The sequence below is a fragment of the Passer montanus genome, unplaced genomic scaffold (genome assembly GCF_014805655.1).
Source record: "Passer montanus isolate IOZ18808 unplaced genomic scaffold, ASM1480565v1 scaffold59, whole genome shotgun sequence".
Classification (NCBI taxonomy): Eukaryota; Metazoa; Chordata; class Aves; order Passeriformes; family Passeridae; genus Passer; species Passer montanus.
In genome coordinates, this window is record NW_024370926.1 from 2,485,617 (window position 1) to 2,502,235 (window position 16,619).

At 47.6% G+C, this 16,619-nt stretch overlaps 3 protein-coding genes across 3 annotated transcripts in view; 1 reads left to right on the plus strand and 2 right to left on the minus strand.

Annotated features, from left to right (window-relative positions):
* OBSCN (obscurin, cytoskeletal calmodulin and titin-interacting RhoGEF) overlaps nucleotides 1-3,564 on the plus strand; it is a 181,967-nt gene extending 178,403 nt beyond the window's left edge. The window contains exons 111-114 of the mRNA XM_039726425.1: nucleotides 490-713; nucleotides 1,164-1,239; nucleotides 1,888-2,037; nucleotides 2,173-3,564. Coding sequence (XP_039582359.1) covers nucleotides 490-713; nucleotides 1,164-1,239; nucleotides 1,888-2,037; nucleotides 2,173-2,350 — 628 coding nt within the window. The 3' untranslated portion in view covers nucleotides 2,351-3,564. The remainder of the gene's footprint in view (nucleotides 1-489; nucleotides 714-1,163; nucleotides 1,240-1,887; nucleotides 2,038-2,172) is intronic.
* A 1,617-nt stretch (nucleotides 3,565-5,181) lies between these two features.
* LOC120510523 (7-alpha-hydroxycholest-4-en-3-one 12-alpha-hydroxylase) lies at nucleotides 5,182-7,507 on the minus strand. The gene has a single exon (XM_039726423.1). It carries the CDS (start codon nucleotides 6,803-6,805, stop codon nucleotides 5,276-5,278), a length of 1,530 nt encoding a protein of 509 aa, XP_039582357.1. The 5' UTR covers nucleotides 6,806-7,507; the 3' UTR covers nucleotides 5,182-5,275.
* Nucleotides 7,508-10,037: 2,530 nt separating this feature from the next.
* ACKR2 (atypical chemokine receptor 2) lies at nucleotides 10,038-14,380 on the minus strand. Its single transcript, XM_039726424.1, has 3 exons — nucleotides 13,911-14,380; nucleotides 13,291-13,348; nucleotides 10,038-11,480 (listed from the first exon to the last, which is right to left on the minus strand). Exons 1-3 carry the CDS (start codon nucleotides 14,100-14,102, stop codon nucleotides 10,363-10,365), a joined length of 1,368 nt encoding a protein of 455 aa, XP_039582358.1. The 5' UTR covers nucleotides 14,103-14,380; the 3' UTR covers nucleotides 10,038-10,362.
* Between the last annotated feature and the right edge of the window lie 2,239 nt (nucleotides 14,381-16,619).

A 16,619-nucleotide genomic window follows, 5' to 3' on the forward strand; every position in this document is an offset into this window, starting at 1 on the left:
CCTAGAACAGAGGCTGGACAGAGCTAAAGAATAAAGCAGGGATTTATTCAAAGGATCTCCTCCATGGATCCACCTTGGGCAGCACCTGAGGCATCACTCTCTCCCATCATGTGATACATGAATGGTTTCCTTACACCAACATCTGTTAACCCCAACACCATGACATGGAGGGTCAGGAAGATTCATTGTTTCTCACAGTGGCACAAAATTGATCTGCTGAAATCCTGTGATTAAAAAAGAGGAAATTGTGAGCATCAAATCTGCTTTCTCTCTTTCAGCTCTACAATATCCTGTTGTTGCATCTGTAAACCTGACTCACAGGATGGACCAGCCTCTCCACACAGAGCTGATTTACTAAAGTTGTTTCTTCTTGACTCTCAAGGGTCTGATGGGATCAGACACCCAGGGGAGAGTGATAGTGGGTGTAGAAAGGCATTTTTGGGCATGCAGAGAAGACAGCTGTGTTTTCTATCCCCCTTCTCTCACCAGGACATCGTACTCAGAGGTGGAGGTCCGAGACTACCTGTGGCAGATCCTCAGTGCCACTGAGTACCTCCATGCACACAACATCCTGCACCTGGACCTCAGGTCTGAGAACATGATCATCACCGAGCCCAACCTGCTGAAACTCCTGGATTTTGGCAACGCACAGTTCTACACACCAGACAAATTTATTACCATGGACAAATGCTCGGACTATGTGGAGACCATGGGTGAGTAGAGCTCAGTCACAGCGACTTGGGGCTTATCTGCAATCTCTGATAAACAGAAAGACACAAACATTGGTCAAGGCAGAAGGTGGTCCCAGCAGGAAAAGCCTTCCAGGTGCTGCTCTGCAGTGCCAGTGTGAGTTTGTGGGAGCCGTGAGTGGTGACAGCTGTCCCACTGCAGACCACAGGGGACAGAGCTCACAGCAGTGCCACTCTGGCTGGCACCCATGTGTCCATTTATCCAGGGACAAAGCATTGCTGCCATCTGCCAGAGGCTCTCATGGTTTCACTGCAATCAGCAATCATGTGGAAGCTTCTCAACCAGCTCCCTGTCCTGGGAGCTGCCTCTTCTTCCCTCTTGGGAAGGCAGCAAAGCATAAAAGTACCCACTGCCTTTGTGCTGCTCTTAGTGTGTTGGAGAGGAACTTGCCTCACACAAGTTTACTTTTCCAGCTCCTGAACTGCTGACAGAGCAAGGAGCCCTTCCCCAGACTGATATTTGGTCCGTTGGAATCACAGCCTTCATCATGTGAGTCCATTGATTGCTCCCAGTGCTGTTACTGGCTTTAAAATCACAGTTTCAGATTTTAAATTACAGCCTTTATCATGTGGGTCAGTTGATTGCTGCCTGGGCTGTTACTGGCTTTAAAATCACAGTTTCAGATTTTAAATTACAGCCTTTATCATGTGGGTCAGTTGATTGCTGCCTGGGCTGTTACTGGCTTTAAAATCACAGTTTCAGAGAGTTAATCTCAGCTGTCCCCCTCCTTTGGCAATGGCATGGAAAGCTGGGGGATGGATGGGCAACCTGTGCCAGGGCCTCAATGCCCTCATAGGGAAGAACTTCTTCCCAATATCTAATCTAAAGTTCTTCTCTTTAATTTAAAACTGTTCATCCTTGTCCTGCCACTACAAGCCCTTATCCAAAGTCCATCTTGGAGGCTCTCTTGGAGCCCCTTTAGGCACTGGAACGGGCTCTAAGGTCTCCCTGAAGCCTTGTCCAGGATGAACAATCCCAATTCTCTCAGTTTTTTCCCAAAGGAGAGGGGTGCCCCATCCCTCTGCTAACCTCGGTGGCCTCCCCTGGACTCGCTCCAACAGCTCCACACTCTCCTCATGCTGGGAGCTCCAGAGCTGGAGGCAGTTTCATGTTTTCAATTCTCTTCTCCTGGGGCAGGCTGAGTGCCAACTACCCCATCAGCTCGGATGTGCCCTGTGAATTCCTGAGGACAGCCAGGAAGGGGAAGCTGAAGCTGACGCGATGCTACGCGGGTCTCTCCGGGGGAGCAGTGTCCTTCCTCCAGAGCACCCTGTGTGCAAACCCCTGGTAAGAGGCTGGCTGTCCCCCCAGCAGCACAGCTGGGGCACAGCCTGGGTGTTTCCCCTTCTCTCCTTCTGCAAGAGATTTGCCTCCCCAGGCAGCAGGGATCCCCGACTGACCCCTCACCTTTGTCTGTCCTAGGGGAAGGCCCTCAGCCTCCGAGTGCCTGCAGAGCCCGTGGCTCCAGGAGACAGGTCTGGACAACAGGCAGCAGGCACTGGTCACCTTCCCCACCAACAAACTGAGGAATTTCCTCATGGAACGGGAGAAGAAGAGGGGCCTGCTGTGCTCCAAGTATGGCCTCATGATTGCACAGTGACGTGGATGTGGTGACAGATGGGAATCACCTCCTGCACCGAGTGTTTGGTACCAAACCCTCCTGCCACGCTGCTCTCTGCCCGACCCCACTGTGTTTTGTCCGTGTGTCCTGCCTGCCACGGGCTGTTTCTGTGTATGTGTGACTTGTGGGGACACTGGACAGTGAAGGCAGCAAACCCAACACTGACCTTGTAACGTGCAGATTTTGTACCACTAAGAGACTTTGCCACTTTGAAGCTGAGCTGCTCTTCCCTGGGGAGCAGGGACACATCCACTGGAGATGTGGCAGCAGTGTCCCTGGCAAAGGCTGAGTGTTTTATTTCTTTTTAAAAACCCTGAAATGTCACGTTTCTCTTTGACCTTCAAACCCTGCTTTCCTCTGCAAAGGATGGTGTTGGCTGTGTCATTGCTTTGTACTCATAACTTCAGTGTTCCTTTGAGTTTCTCTGCAGTGATTGATGTATCCCTCAATTTCCCGTATGAGCAGCAGTAAGAGGCTTCCTCAGAGCTGTGTCTGGCTGTGTTTAGATGAAGGTGAACAAGAAAACAGTTCCTGATACATTACAGTTCAATACTAAAAGTGAGGCTGTTTATCCAGGGATGCTCTTTCCCAACAGGTTTAACCCATATTGTTCCAAACCTGAAAGATGGAGCATCATGACTCCTTTTCCTGCTGAGCACGCAGAGCAGAAATTGTGACTGAGAGCAGAGGAGCTTTCCCTGTGCTGTGGAGAGCAGGCACCAACTCAATAGATTGTAAAATTTGGAATGCTGAAGTGATACTGTCTGCACTGTGTGCTAGAGGAGAGAAACCCAAGGGCTTAGGGCCAGACTCCATGCTCAGTTCTCTGGGAGGAGAGCAGAGTTACATGAGACAGACACTGCAATGAGGGCTGCCCCCCCAGGAAACCTTTCAGGACTCTGGATCCCATCCAATTTAACTTCTCTCACAAATCCAGTCAGGTTTTTGTTGGCACAGGCTGGTTCTTTGATCTTGCTGGTGCACTTTGGGATGGAAAGGTCAGTGCCAGGGAAAAACCTATCTAAACATAAAAAACATAATTATAGATTAACTCATTTGGAGCTTTCATGCTCTTGCATATATGAATTATTTTCTCTTTTGCTTCTCACAATTGCATGCATTTGAGCATGTCTGAGCTCTTTTATAGACTCAACACTGGTAAAATAAACCATTCTGATGAGCAAATCAAGCCAGATTTTTCTGCTGAATCATTGTCATTACTTTTACATCCCTTCCCCAATCCCAATCCACATTTGTGCAGCACATGTCCCTCATCCCTCAGCTCTGACCTGGGCTCTTTGTGATAACCTGTATACACTGCCTATTAGCTGGGAACCACTTCCATGCAAGACATCCATGTGAAAAATCCTTTTCCTAGAGCTTTGGAAGGAGGACATCAGCTGGCCAGGATGTGATGATGGCTCTAAGCTGCCCAGCTACCCCAAAGCATTCCTGGGCATGATTTGGAGCTTACACTGACCAGAATGTGAGAAGGGCTTCAGAGGAGTGAACTCATGGATGACAAAAAATAGGTGAGAGCTGTAGCTGGAGCATGGAAGGAGTGAAAAGGTGCTGGAATTGCTAATGGAAATATCAGCTGTCTCAGTCAAGCCTTACAGGTAGTTTCTGATTTCCTTCATTCTGCCACTGCTTGATAGTTTCTGCCTGAACTTCCACCACCACCATGAGGTCAGGGCTAATGACCAATGTGGCAGGCTGGGATAGTTTGCTCTTAACATGCAGTTACATCACCCTGGCCTTTGCAGGACAAAGCAGAATCTGGATCTGACGTTTGGACACGTGAAAATGTTTGAGTTTCATTCCTTGACCACAAGTAATCTCCAGAGTTCAAGGTTAGTGTCAGCATTAAAATCAATCCATGCAGGAGAGGCTTGGGTTTAACTTCTGAAAGGAAGTGGTGAGAGTCCTAATTGTCGAAGGTAAATAAAGCAAAGCAGAGCTTGTAGAGCAAAGTTTTATCCTGCACTGATCCAGCAGATAAAAAATATGTTTGAGGGCTATAAGATCATAGTGGCTGTAGCCCATAAGGGATTGAGGTTGCTCTCTTTGGAGGCCTCATCAGATAGAGGAAGGGAATAACAAACAAGGCAAAATTTCCCCAAGGAAATTCTTACATCTTTGGAGAAGATATTTGCTGCTCTCTGACCTTTCAGGGGTTCACCACAAGCTAATGCCATCCTGCTAATGATACTTCATGTGGAAAATAAATTATCAGGTGCAGGTTGTGACCAGACAAGTTTATGGACCAATCAGTTAGCTATTTGCACCCAACCAGCCCATTTCATCTCCTTACATCTCAATTTTCCTCCCTAAATCACTCAAATCTCTCCTTTATCCCCTCTTGGTTCCTCCCCCAAACACATTATTATTTCAAGTCCTGCGCAATCCCAAAATGCTCTCCTCCTACATAGCATAGGCACCTCCCCTTGACACAATCCCCCTTATCCCAGGCAGTGATCCAGAGAGCTGTTCCTGATGACATATCTCCATGAGAGTCATGCTGGGTCCATGGGGCTGATGTTCTGCTGGGGCAGCCCTGGGAGGAATCTGGACAAAATCCTGTTCCTTGGAAGCCCTGAATTTGAGTTCCCACCTGCCCATCCAACCCTGCACTCCTCCTGGCTTTCAGTGGGCTGATGTCCCCTGGGATGGTGCTGGGAGTAGCCTGGCAGGGCACATTTTGTCTCTCTGTGCAGATTAACCTCTATCCCATAACCAACGCAGCAGCAGCACACGAGGAGGAGGCAACAACAAAAGCCACGACAAACATTAGGCAAACAAGATCATATCAGTGCTGACACTGCACAGATCTGATAACCACGGGATCAGACAATTTGTCCCACAGCTGACACCAGAACAAACAACACCACAGGGCTCCCCAGGTTAGAAGCACGGCCGGTATCTGAAGCGAACGTCGCGGACGGGCTGCATTGTCCCGAATCCCCAGCGGCTGATGTCTATGGCTGGGATCTCCTCCTCCTCATGGACCAGCTCCAGCTCAAAGTGACTCAGCATCAAGAACACAAACAATTTCATTTCTGCAGTAGCAAAGAAGCGCCCAGGGCAGGTGGAAACTCCTGCTCCCCAAGGCATGCTGACAAATTTCAGCTTCTTCCCGTTTCTGTAGAAATCTTTCCTGGTGCCGTCTGGGTTTACAAAACGGTCGTACTTAAATTTGTCAGGCTCCTCGTGGATTTCTGGGTTCATCTGCACAGAGATGTGTGGGAACAGAGCCACCCTGTCCCCCCTGCGGAGGGTGAACTCTGTCCCACTGCTTGTCCTCAGGGAGGTGTCCTCGAGGACAGCTCTGACCAGCATTGGGGCTGCCACCAGCCTCAGGGTCTCCTCCAGAGCACTGTCCAGCAGAGGAGTCTGGTTCAGCATGTCCCTAGTGACAGTAACTGGGGGGCTCCCTGCCTTTACTTCCTGCCCACTCTCCCTCAAGACTTTATCCACCTCATCTCTCACAGCCTTCAGAGCCTCTGGGTGCTTCAGCAGATACAAGAGGAGCCAGAAGGCAGTGGGGCCCGTGTTGCCTTGGGATGCCCAGAGGAGCATGAACATGAAACGCTCCCGCATGTACTCGGGGACACCGTTTTCTGCCAGAAGTTTCTCTTGATCACTTATCCAGCCACTGATATTGTCCTTCTGCCAGACCTTCTTCACAGACAGCATGTTCCAGAAGTGTCTCTTCAGCCGCTCAGCCTCTCTTTTGTCCTTGGGAGGCAGCAGAGCAAAGGCCAGGCGAGGGAAGAGGCGGTCGTACTTACGAAACTCCTGGAAGAGCTGGTTGGAGTGGAGGCGATCCTGCTCTTCCGCTTTTTCCTTGTTCCCTGCCCCTCGGGGTGGCTCGGTGCCATACAGAGCCAGATACCCAGCTCTGAAGACAATGTTGTAGCAGTAGTGGAAGAGGTTTTCCTCCTGCCACACTCTCTTCTCTCCTGAGCTCAGGTTGAAAAGCAGCAGCTTCCGAAAGCTCTCCATGGTGGCTTGTGTGAGGACAGTGAGGCCATCTCCCATCAGGTGCTTTGTGCTTGATGTATGAACTATGTTATGAGTGGCTTCGATGGGCTTGTAGCCAAAAACCTGCACCACCAGCTGAGTCGCACTAGTCCTGAAGTCCAGTTTGGATCGCGATTCCTTCACAATGGTGCCAAAGGAGAACGGATCCATCACAAAGGTGAAGTAATAACCACCGATCAGCACCGTGAAAACATCCCCATGTTTGCTCTGCATCCTTTTGAGAAACTCTGAGCTGTTCTTTCTGAATTCCAGCAGATAGCCCAGCCAGGGAACGGTACCTTTGTCCAGGGGCGGCTCGTTGGGTCTCTGTCTCCGGAACACACCCAGGACATAGAGCCCACCAAGCAGTGATGACACCACGGTACAGAGGAGAACCACCCAGAGCACCATGAGAGCTCTGTGCCCGTCCAGGAGCTGGGATTAGAGGCAGGTTGGGCTGGGAATGTGGATTTTATCCCCACCCAGCAGCTGGCAGGCAGATGCAGAGCTGACAGCCTCTGTCCTCATTGGCTGTGAGTGTTTGCCTTGCCCCTGCAGAGTGCTCTGCTCCGGGGTGAACTTGTCCCTGGATGAACAGAGATTTTTAAGGTGGAAGGCATGTTGGAATCCTGTTGGAGTATCCATGCTGCGTTAGGGGGACGGGTTTTGGCATGAGGCAAATTCCCTTCTCTAGGTTGTATGGAGCCTGGATTTTGTAAGGAAAATGTTCAGAGAATCCCACTCTGTGATTTCTGCCTTTAAGACCAGGCTATGGACACCCACTGAAAAAATGAAACAAGAATGGATGTTGGAAATGCTACTGGAAATGAGCACGGGATGGAGGGAGGGGGTCACAGCTGAGCTGATTTGGTCTCAAAAGCAAAGAGAAGGAAAAGTCTCTGATATTTTGGTGTTCTCCACAGCACATGGTGTCCCAGCAGTGCTGGGACAATGCTTTGCCACTGAACAGTGCAAGTGCTACTGCTCTGAGTGCAAAGCAAAGCAGCTGAGCTGCCCCACGAGTGAGGAGAGCTTGAGCCACTGCATTTGCTTGGCACCAGAGGATCCAGAGTTTCCAGATGCTCCATCCAGCCCCTGGCTGGGGAGCAGTGCCCACAGGGACCAGAGCTCTTCTACTTTACCCACTTTTCCTTCTGCTTCTCAAACTCCCCCAAGAGTATATTTTGGAAATGCTACTGGAAATGAGCACAGGACTGAGGGAAGGGGGTCACAGCTGAGCTGATTTGGTCTCAAAAGCAAAGAGAAGGAAAAGTCTCTGATATTTTGGTGTTCTCCACAGCACATGGTGTCCCAGCAGTGCTGGGACAATGCTTTGCCACTGAACAGTGCAAGTGCTACTGCTCTGAGTGCAAAGCAAAGCAGCTGAGCTGCCCCACGAGTGAGGAGAGCTTGAGCCACTGCATTTGCTTGGCACCAGAGGATCCAGAGTTTCCAGATGCTCCATCCAGCCCCTGGCTGGGGAGCAGTGCCCACAGGGACCACAGCTCTTCTGCTTTACCCACTTTTCCTTCTGCTTCTCAAACTCCCCTGTTACCTGTCCCAGATGGGGTTTGGGGACAATGTCAGGACCCCTTGTCCCACCTGGCACTGCTCCTCTGGGTGCTGCCACCCTGATCTACCCAGACTGCCACCACAGCCTGCTCCAGCCACTCGTGCAGGATGGAGAGTGACATTAACTCCCCTCTATTCCTCACCTTTGCTCTTCCCTAGAGCATCCCATAATGTTTTCCACAGTCCCAAGAGCCTTCCTCTGTCTGGGATCACAATTTTCATCTTTTTAGCTTCCCAGCTGCTCTCCCTTTCCACATTCCGCAGTGACCTGACCCGAGGAGTGAAGGCCACACCATAGCATCAGCTAAATATTTATTCTGGCTTTGTTTTTTTAAGGAAAGCTCCCAACCTTAAAATTTTGGAAAAACACTGTAGCAATATTGGGAAGAAAAATAACAGCAGTGATCAAATCAAAGCCCTTCTCATTCATGTAACCTTATGTAGTAATAAAATAAATGTGATGAGTGATTTCTCTTAAATTAATAATTTTATTTGTACAACTCCAGGCAACTTCCAGACTTAATAGGTTTTCAGGATGGAAAGGGACCATTTAAGGTTCAGGAGCATTTGGGGTGAATAATGCCTTTAAATAAAAGTCAGCAAACTCAGAACCTTGAACTTCAAAGCTGCACTGGGTAGTAAGGATTGACCATCAGCTCTCTGTGCTCTTCTGTTCAGGACATGCTCTCACTCTGTTGTGTTTCAAAGTCAATATTTATGTTACAGGTGGTACCCATGGATCTTTTTTATCTTGTAAAACTGGATCTTGGAAGGCAAATACCTTCATCACTGTTCTGCTGAGCCCCCTTTTTATCTCCTTCTTACTGATTGTTACTGGTCTGGACTTTGCTCAAACTGTCTCAAATCAGCTGATGATCAAACTGATCTCTAACCAAGGCTCCGCCCCTTGAAGAGCCACAGTTCCCTGCTCAGCAGGTCCGTGTGGCACATTTCTCACTGATTGTTACTGGTCTGGACTTTGTTCTGCTCAAACTCTCTCAAATCAGCTGATGATCAAACTGATCTCTAACCAAGGCTCCGCCCCTTGAAGAGCCACAGTTCCCTGCTCAGCAGGTCCGTGTGGCACAGCTCATCATGACAGAGAACAACTCAGCTTAAAGATGTCCGGTCCTTCCTGTTGTATCTCCTGGTAGAAAACAAGATTATCCCGTTTAAATCATCTGGCAGATGGTAAGAGCCAGGAGAAGCAAGGCCATCCCTGTCACTGTCATATTTGCTGGATAAATCTCCTTGCCTAGGATTCATCTCCTGGGAAGCTGAGAAGCCTCAGAGAAAAATGAAAACAATAATTATCTGATTTGCTTCTCCTGTGTTTTGCGGCTTTGAAATGTAGTTTGGACACTCTTTAACCAACAGGTGCATGTTTTATTAGTTTAATGTGAATTGTTTTTACTTATAATCAATCACCATCCAGCTGTGTCAGGGCTCTGGAGAAAGTCACAAACTTTTCATTAGTATCTTTTAGCCTTCTGTCTGTATCCTTTCTGTATTCTTTAGTACAGTTTAGTATAGTTTTAGTATTGCAATCCTTAATATAATATAAAATCATAAAATAATAACTTAGCCTTCTAAGAACATGGAGTCAGATTCCTTCATTTCCTCGCCTTCATCAGGAGACTCAGAAAATAGAACACATCCCCTGGCAGTCTTTCTGGACTGATGAATGAGCTTGGAACTCCATCCATGGAAAGCCCGTGCCAGGGAGGAGGAGAATCTCTCCTCAAGTTTTAGTTTGCATTTTTTAAGGCACAACATTGAGAAATCTGATCCTCTGTTTGCTACTGTCTCACATACTCCAGATGGAAACTGGGTTTCTTCCACTGGTGTAAATCCAGGACAATTCTTTCACAATAATTCCACTTGCAACAGAAACAGATCCCACATGTGTCACTATAGGACACGAAATAACACAACGCAGACACGCAGCTTTTCCAATGTAAGAAAAGGCATTTTTAATTTCTGACTCTAACATTTATAGATTTCCAAAAATGACAGTGGATTGGAGGGTGACAGTGCCACCTCTCCAATGACACTGGACAAACCAACAGTCTATTAAATTTCTCTTCTTCTATAAAAGAATGCAAAACAGTAAGTTATTTAGATAAAGTGTGTGAGAAAGTTCGTTACAAGAATGTAAACATCAGAAGGCTTAGAAAAACTTTAAAAATCAGGGCGACACACATGTACTTTTCCAATCCCAGTATGGAAAGTCCTCATCTCAAGGTTGTTGCTAGGATGAACTACCTGGTTACACAGTGCTGTGGGCTCACACACCAACTCCATCATGGGCAGGACAGAGGGCTCACGCATAATGTAAATAATGTAAATATTTTAATTATTGTAAATATTGTAAATATTGTAAATATTATAAATATTTATGATGCATTTGTGAGGCTCAACATTTCTATCTCAGCTGCATATCTGCTGCAAGACGGGCTCGTCTGGGAGTCCTGGATGGAAAAGAAAGCTCCTCTCCTGAAAATGACCTGAGGGATCTTGCACAAATATGCCCTGAACCGTTTCTTCACAAAAGCATAGAGCAAGGGGTTGAGGCAGCAGTGGACAAAGGACAAGCTCTCCGTGATCTGCAGGGCATAGTCCAGTTTCCTACTGCTTTCACAGCTCCTGATCACACCGACATCTTGCAGGGAGTGGAGGATGAGCACAACGTTGTAAGGACACCACAGCACAAAGAAGACCCCCACCAGAGTAAAGACTAAGCAGAGAGCTCTCCTGGAGCCAGGTATCTGGGAGGTGTTGAGCACACACGCGATGCGGGAGTAGCAGAAGGTCATGAAGAGGAAGGGGAAAAGGAATCCCAGGATGTTTTGGATCACCCGAAAGACAACTTTCCAAAATAAGTGTTCCTGGCCATAATCCTGGGTGCACATGATGGTTTTGTTGTGAATTTGCCTTGTGCTGGTGAAAAGGCCATCAGGAATGGAGAGAGCTATGGAAAGCATCCACATAACCAACAAGATGAGGATGGAATTCCTCCACACTGTGGAGCTATGAGGAGACCAAGCATGAACTATCTGCAGATACATGTCCAGGCTCATGCAGCTCACAAAGAAGATGCCACTGTAGAAGTTCAGAGTGTACATGGCATTTAAGAATGAGCACAAGATGTCCCAGGTGACCCACTGAGAAATGTACAGAGCCCAGAAAGGAAGGGTCAGTAGCAGGAAGAAGTCTGAAACCACCAGGTTCAGCAGATACAGCTCAGTCATCTTCTTTTTCTTCTTGATGTACATGAGGAGGACAGTAAACAGGAGGGCATTCCCAGCCATTCCAACGAGGAAGATCACGGTGTAAAATGATGGCAAGAACACCCTGCTGAAGGACAGCACTTCCTCTTTGGTGCAGAGGCCATAGACCCCATAATCCTCCTCATCCAGGTACTCGTATGGGTACTCACTCAAATTTGCAGCATCCAGCCACGTGTCTGTGGTTGTTGCTGTCACTCCTAAGGTTGTATTTGACCAGGGGCTGCCTAGGAGCAAGGAAAAGGGATCAAAGTGTTGTTCCAATTCACACAGGAAGCAAACAGCACATCACAGAGTGAATGTGAAACACATCTCTGAAACACAGAGATGTTTAGTTGATAGAATCACAGAATGGTTTGGGCTGGAAGAGACCTTCAAGATCATCTCATTCCAACCCCTGCCATGGGCAGAGACATCTTCCACTATCCCAGGTTGCTCCAAGCCCTGTGCAACCTGGCCTTGGGCACTTCCAGGGATCCAGGGACAGCTGCAGCTTCTCTGGACAGCCCGTGCCAGGGTCTCACAGCAAAGAACTTCCTCCTAATATCTGGCCCAAACCCACCCTCTTTCAGTTGGAAGCCATTCCCCCTTGTCCTGTCACTCCATGCTCCTGTAAAAAGCTCCTCTTTGTCTTTCTTTTAGGCTCCCTTCAGGTACTGGAATTTCATGGGTTTAAATTTCTGCCACTGTCTGGTGAGTATTTTGTGTCCTGAATAACTTGGCCTTTGCCTAAGCACGGGGATAGCTGTCTACTTGTACATATAAAAAAAACCAAAAAAAACACAAAAAACCAAAAAACAAAAACGAAACAAAAACCCAAAATTAATTCTGCTTTCCTTACTCAGACACATCAAACTTAAAAATGAATGAGCATGGTTTCCTCTTACAAAAGTCACTACTTCCTCCTGGCACCACCACAAGGTTTTAGTGAAGTTTCTGCTCCAAATTACAGGAAATCCACCACCACAGCTCACTGTGAGCTGCTTATATTCACCGGGGTCACTACTGAGAAAGCAACATCTCAATTCTTGCTAAAGAAGAACCTGCCAACAGCACCTTTATGTCAGTGGAGCTGTTCCCAGAGGGAAATGCTGAACATCTCCCTGCTCCTGGAAGGACACAGACCCTTCTCCATGCCTACTCTAGGACAAAAAGACATGGATTCTGGTAAAAGGCATTATTAAGTGGAAAATATGGAATTCATAGGATCCCAGAGTGGTTTGGGTTGAAAGGAACCTTGAAGAACATCTTGTTCCAACCCTCCTGCCCTGGGCAGGGACACCTTCCATTATCCCAGGCTGCTCAAAGACTCATCCAAGGTAAGGACATGGAGGCACCAGAATCCAGTCCTGAATTATGGTGAGAGGGAGAGATTCAGCTGGAAGAACATTGCTGGAATCACTTCTGCATGAGACAAGGCATGTGACAACCCCTGCAGTGGTCACTCCCTGGAACTGTGGGCGTCACTGTTTAGATGGCTGCAGCCCAGATTTCAGGAAATGGTGAGTGATTGGGAGTCTCCTACTTTTGGGATCTGATTTTCAAGGAAAAAAGCTGCCACTGAGGAGCCCATTTCAAACAGTAGGAGATGGAATTTGCCTGGTGCTGTTAGGACTTTGAAGGTTAATGAGGAGTTTATAAATCAAGGTTAATCTTTTGGCAGCAAAACAAAAAACAGTTTTGGAAAAAAATTATGTAAACACCCCCCACCCCTAAAGCAGACATTTTTTCAGCCATGGCCAAAGCTACTCATCTTTTCCCTGAGGTTTATTTTCCAGCAATCCCAAACAGGCCTGGCTGTGTAGATCCAGTCTCTCCTCAAGGATCTGTTTGTCCCTGCAGAGTTCTGCAGCCACTCAGAAATGAAGCTGTTGGTCCCTGGCTGTGCTGTGCATCCCAGTGAGGGTATATCCCATGGTGGATCTGCAGGTTTTAGGGATGGCCCCCTCCCCACAAACACCCAGGGAAAGGGGTGCCCCTCCACCCCACAGGCTCAGAGTGGGTGTGCAGCTGTAAAGAGTGAAGCTCTGGACGTACCTGCTGTGGTCCCAGCACTGAAATTGCTCAAATACCCATTCCAGGCAGTTCCAGGCAGCTGAAAAGAAAAATGGGTTTGAGCTGGACTGAAATGTTTTCGTGCTGTCTCACAGTTCTTTGGCATGTGCTGCAGAGCACTACAGACAGAGCAGTGGGAGAGCAGGGATCTGCCATGGAAAAGTGCCACAAAAAGACTTGTCTGGGAATGAGCTTTTTAAAATTTCTTTTCTGTATCATATTTTGGAGGAAATTCACCCTGCAGGCCTTTGAGAGGAAACCAAAGCTGCACACCCTGCTGATCACAGCAACATCCGAGACTCATAAACACCTTCCCCTTCACACCCCCTCTGCCCACACCAGGACAAACTATTCCCAAAATTTGCATTTGGGTCTCTTCCAGCCCACTGAGATGCCTTTTCTCCCTCTGCCACATCCTTCTCCCTCCACATCAGCCTGGCTCTGGTGTCCACATCCCCATCCCATACCTCAGAGTGGAAGGGAGGGCTGAGCTCAGGAATTAATCCCAGCCCCACGCTGGCTACCTTTCAAAAACAAAAGAGAGCCTTGCCTGGTTTCTTGTGAGGCTTTGTCTACAAGTAAGAAGCAGAAAAGGCACTTACAGGAGCTTCTTCTCTTTCCATCCCGCCAGAGGTTTGAACCAGGCTTTTAGGAACTTCTTTCGTTTGTGTAAGAGGACAGTCAGGAAATGTGAACTCAGCATAACCTCCCTGGTTTTGTCTTGTTTTCCTGCTTTTCATCATTCCCTGGCAGCTCTGGAAGAATGATCTCCACCCTGTATTTGAACACAACATCTACAACACCTCCCACAGCTGAGCCCCTGCTGTAAAAAATCCTTGTGTTTTTCAGGAAATCTGATGCTGCAGGATCCTCATCCCCTGCCAGACCAGAAATGGCCTCTGCCAAAACTGCTTCTGATGAAGTGGTTTATTGGAGCAGTTTTTGGGCATCAGCATGGGTGAGTGGTCACTCTCCTGCTTGTTTCCTCATCTCACCAACAAACGGGGCCATGGGAACACCCTGGATGTGCCAAGGCTTCCCCTGTGCCAATCCCAGGGCATTTATTCACCCCAAACCACCCTGGTAAAAACAGGAGAGCAGAACAGCAGATGGCCACAGCTCCACATCCACAGAGATTCACAGAGAGAAATTATTCATTTTTGCCCATTTCCATGTTTGCCACCATCAGCTGCTGCTGCACTTAAAATACACCCTGTAATAAATATATATTATTATAATATGTGTGCAACACACATTAGCAGAGAGCAAGAAGCCACTCATAGAGCTGAGACACTGGACACACACAAGGAAGCTGCAGGTGACAGAGGTTTCATTAGGCCAGCAATTAAAATGAAATAAGTTTTTGTTTTTAATTGAGTTTCTGCCCTGAAGCAGAGAATTAAATGTGCCTCTGAGAGTCACTGGAGAAAGTGGCCTTCACTGTAATTTATTACAAGATTTTAACTCAATTTCAGGGCTGGTAATTGCATCGATTTTTTGTTTCCTTTCAGCCTGCAGGGCCCTAATGGCTTTGGCAATTAAAGTAACCAGATTAGGGGTAATGGGCAGCACATTTAGACAGATGCAGGCTTGTCTGAGCCACTTTATTCTGTGCTGCCCAAAATGCCACATGAGTGCCACAGAGTGACCCTGCAGGAGCAGCAGCTCTGCCTTCCCCCAGCTCAGAGATGGGGGAAACAAACACCACACAGGAGCACTGGGCTTGGGGACAAATGAATTTATCTTTGTGGTTTTCTCTGACAAGATGTTCTCAGGTTTAGGAGAAGATTTTAGGCATCTTTGGGATCCCAGTGGATTCTTCTTTCTCTTCCAGAATACGGTCTAAGTCAGGAGCAATTTCTAGGCTGTCTTTGGGCATCAAAATCCTGGCACAGAGTGGGGGTAAAACGAGATCTGCTTGAAAGCTGAAATATAAGAAAACATAGTCAATGTCATAACTCAGCAGCAGGACAATCAGGCTGAGGGAAAGCCAGAGAAGCTGTGGCTGTGCCACTCCTGGAAGTGTTCCAAGCTGGATGGGGCTTGGAGCAACCTGACCTGGTGGAAGGTGTCCCTGCCCATGGCAGGAGGTGGAACAGGATGAACTTTAAGGTCCTTTCCAACCCAAACCATTCCATGACTCTGCCATCAGGTGGAAGCTCTTCAGCAAAGGACTAAGCAAGAGCCCAAATTTCACAGAATCTCAGAAGTGTTTGTTGCTGGTTGAGGGTTTATGTACAAATCACAAACGGGATGCTGAGGAATTTTCCAGCATCAGTCTCATTACAAAGTCATGGCAATGGGAAGATGCCAGCAGCTCACATCCCTGGCAACAGACAAAGAACTTAATGTTATAACTCACTTTAAAAGTTTTTTGACTAATTACACAAAGTAAAAGCATACTGACAGTAGTTCTATCTATCTACTGTAAGCACACGTACCTTTGGTTAAACAATGCTTGCTTATTTTGGATACAATACCTGCTTGTAAGCTTTGAGATACAATGTACAGAGCTCCATTATTAAGCTTAGAACTTCTTCATATCTCTAGATATACTATTGTAGTAGATACTATGTATCTCTAGATATACTATAATATCAGTAGATATACTTTTTTGTAGCTTTAGGAGTTATTTTAGGTAAGTGTTAATACACAGACTATTGTTCTATTTGTCCTTATTTTCTACTTCTCATATAATTTTTCTGCTGACAAATCTTATGGCTGCTGCTTGGCTCTAATCACAGTTCTACTGCCTCTGAGGCTTGCCTTTTGCAGCTTTCCCAAAACCCTCTGATTTTAAGGATTCCCACAGTGTCTAGGTTGGAAAGGACCTTAAAAACCATCTCATCTAAAAGGGAAGATGTGTGATGATGTCTTTACAAACAATTCCACAGGTGAGGGGATGGCTGTTAAAGGCTTTCAAATGGTGTTTAATGTCTCTACCAACTTTTCAAGCAGAGAGTTTGTACAGAGCCCGGGCAGCTTGGCTGCTGAAACAGCCAAATGGGGCCGCACAACCCTGAGTTTCTAAACTTTGGGGTAAATGACCTGCTCAGGGGGGATCTGTGGCAGGCGGTTCGGGAAGGCTGCACCTTCGGCCAGCGGGGGAAGGGAGAGGCACCGAGGGCCGGAGTTTGGGATAAAAGGAGGCTGCGCCCTCCGGAACCTCGAGAGAGAGAAAACCCCGCGGGGATGTGCCCAGGGCTCTCTGCCTTCACCTGAGTCAAGCTGCAGGGTCCTCTGGCTCCTTTATGGACTCTGGCTTTTCCCAGAGGGATTTGCCGTACAATCCCATCCGCTGCCATGGCAGG

Bases quoted from the DNA above. Each gene is read 5' to 3' on its own strand.
- LOC120510523 (XM_039726423.1), bottom strand. From the start codon at position 6,805: ATGGTGCTCTGGGTGGTTCTCCTCTGTACCGTGGTGTCATCACTGCTT.
- ACKR2 (XM_039726424.1), bottom strand. From the start codon at position 14,102: ATGTTGTGTTCAAATACAGGGTGGAGATCATTCTTCCAGAGCTGCCAG. The intron at 13,349-13,910 runs GTAAGTGCCTTT...TTTTCTTTTCAG, and splicing joins TGGAAAGAGAAGAAGCTCCT to CTGCCTGGAACTGCCTGGAA. The intron at 11,481-13,290 runs GTACGTCCAGAG...CCTTGCTCCTAG, and splicing joins CAGTGCTGGGACCACAGCAG to GCAGCCCCTGGTCAAATACA.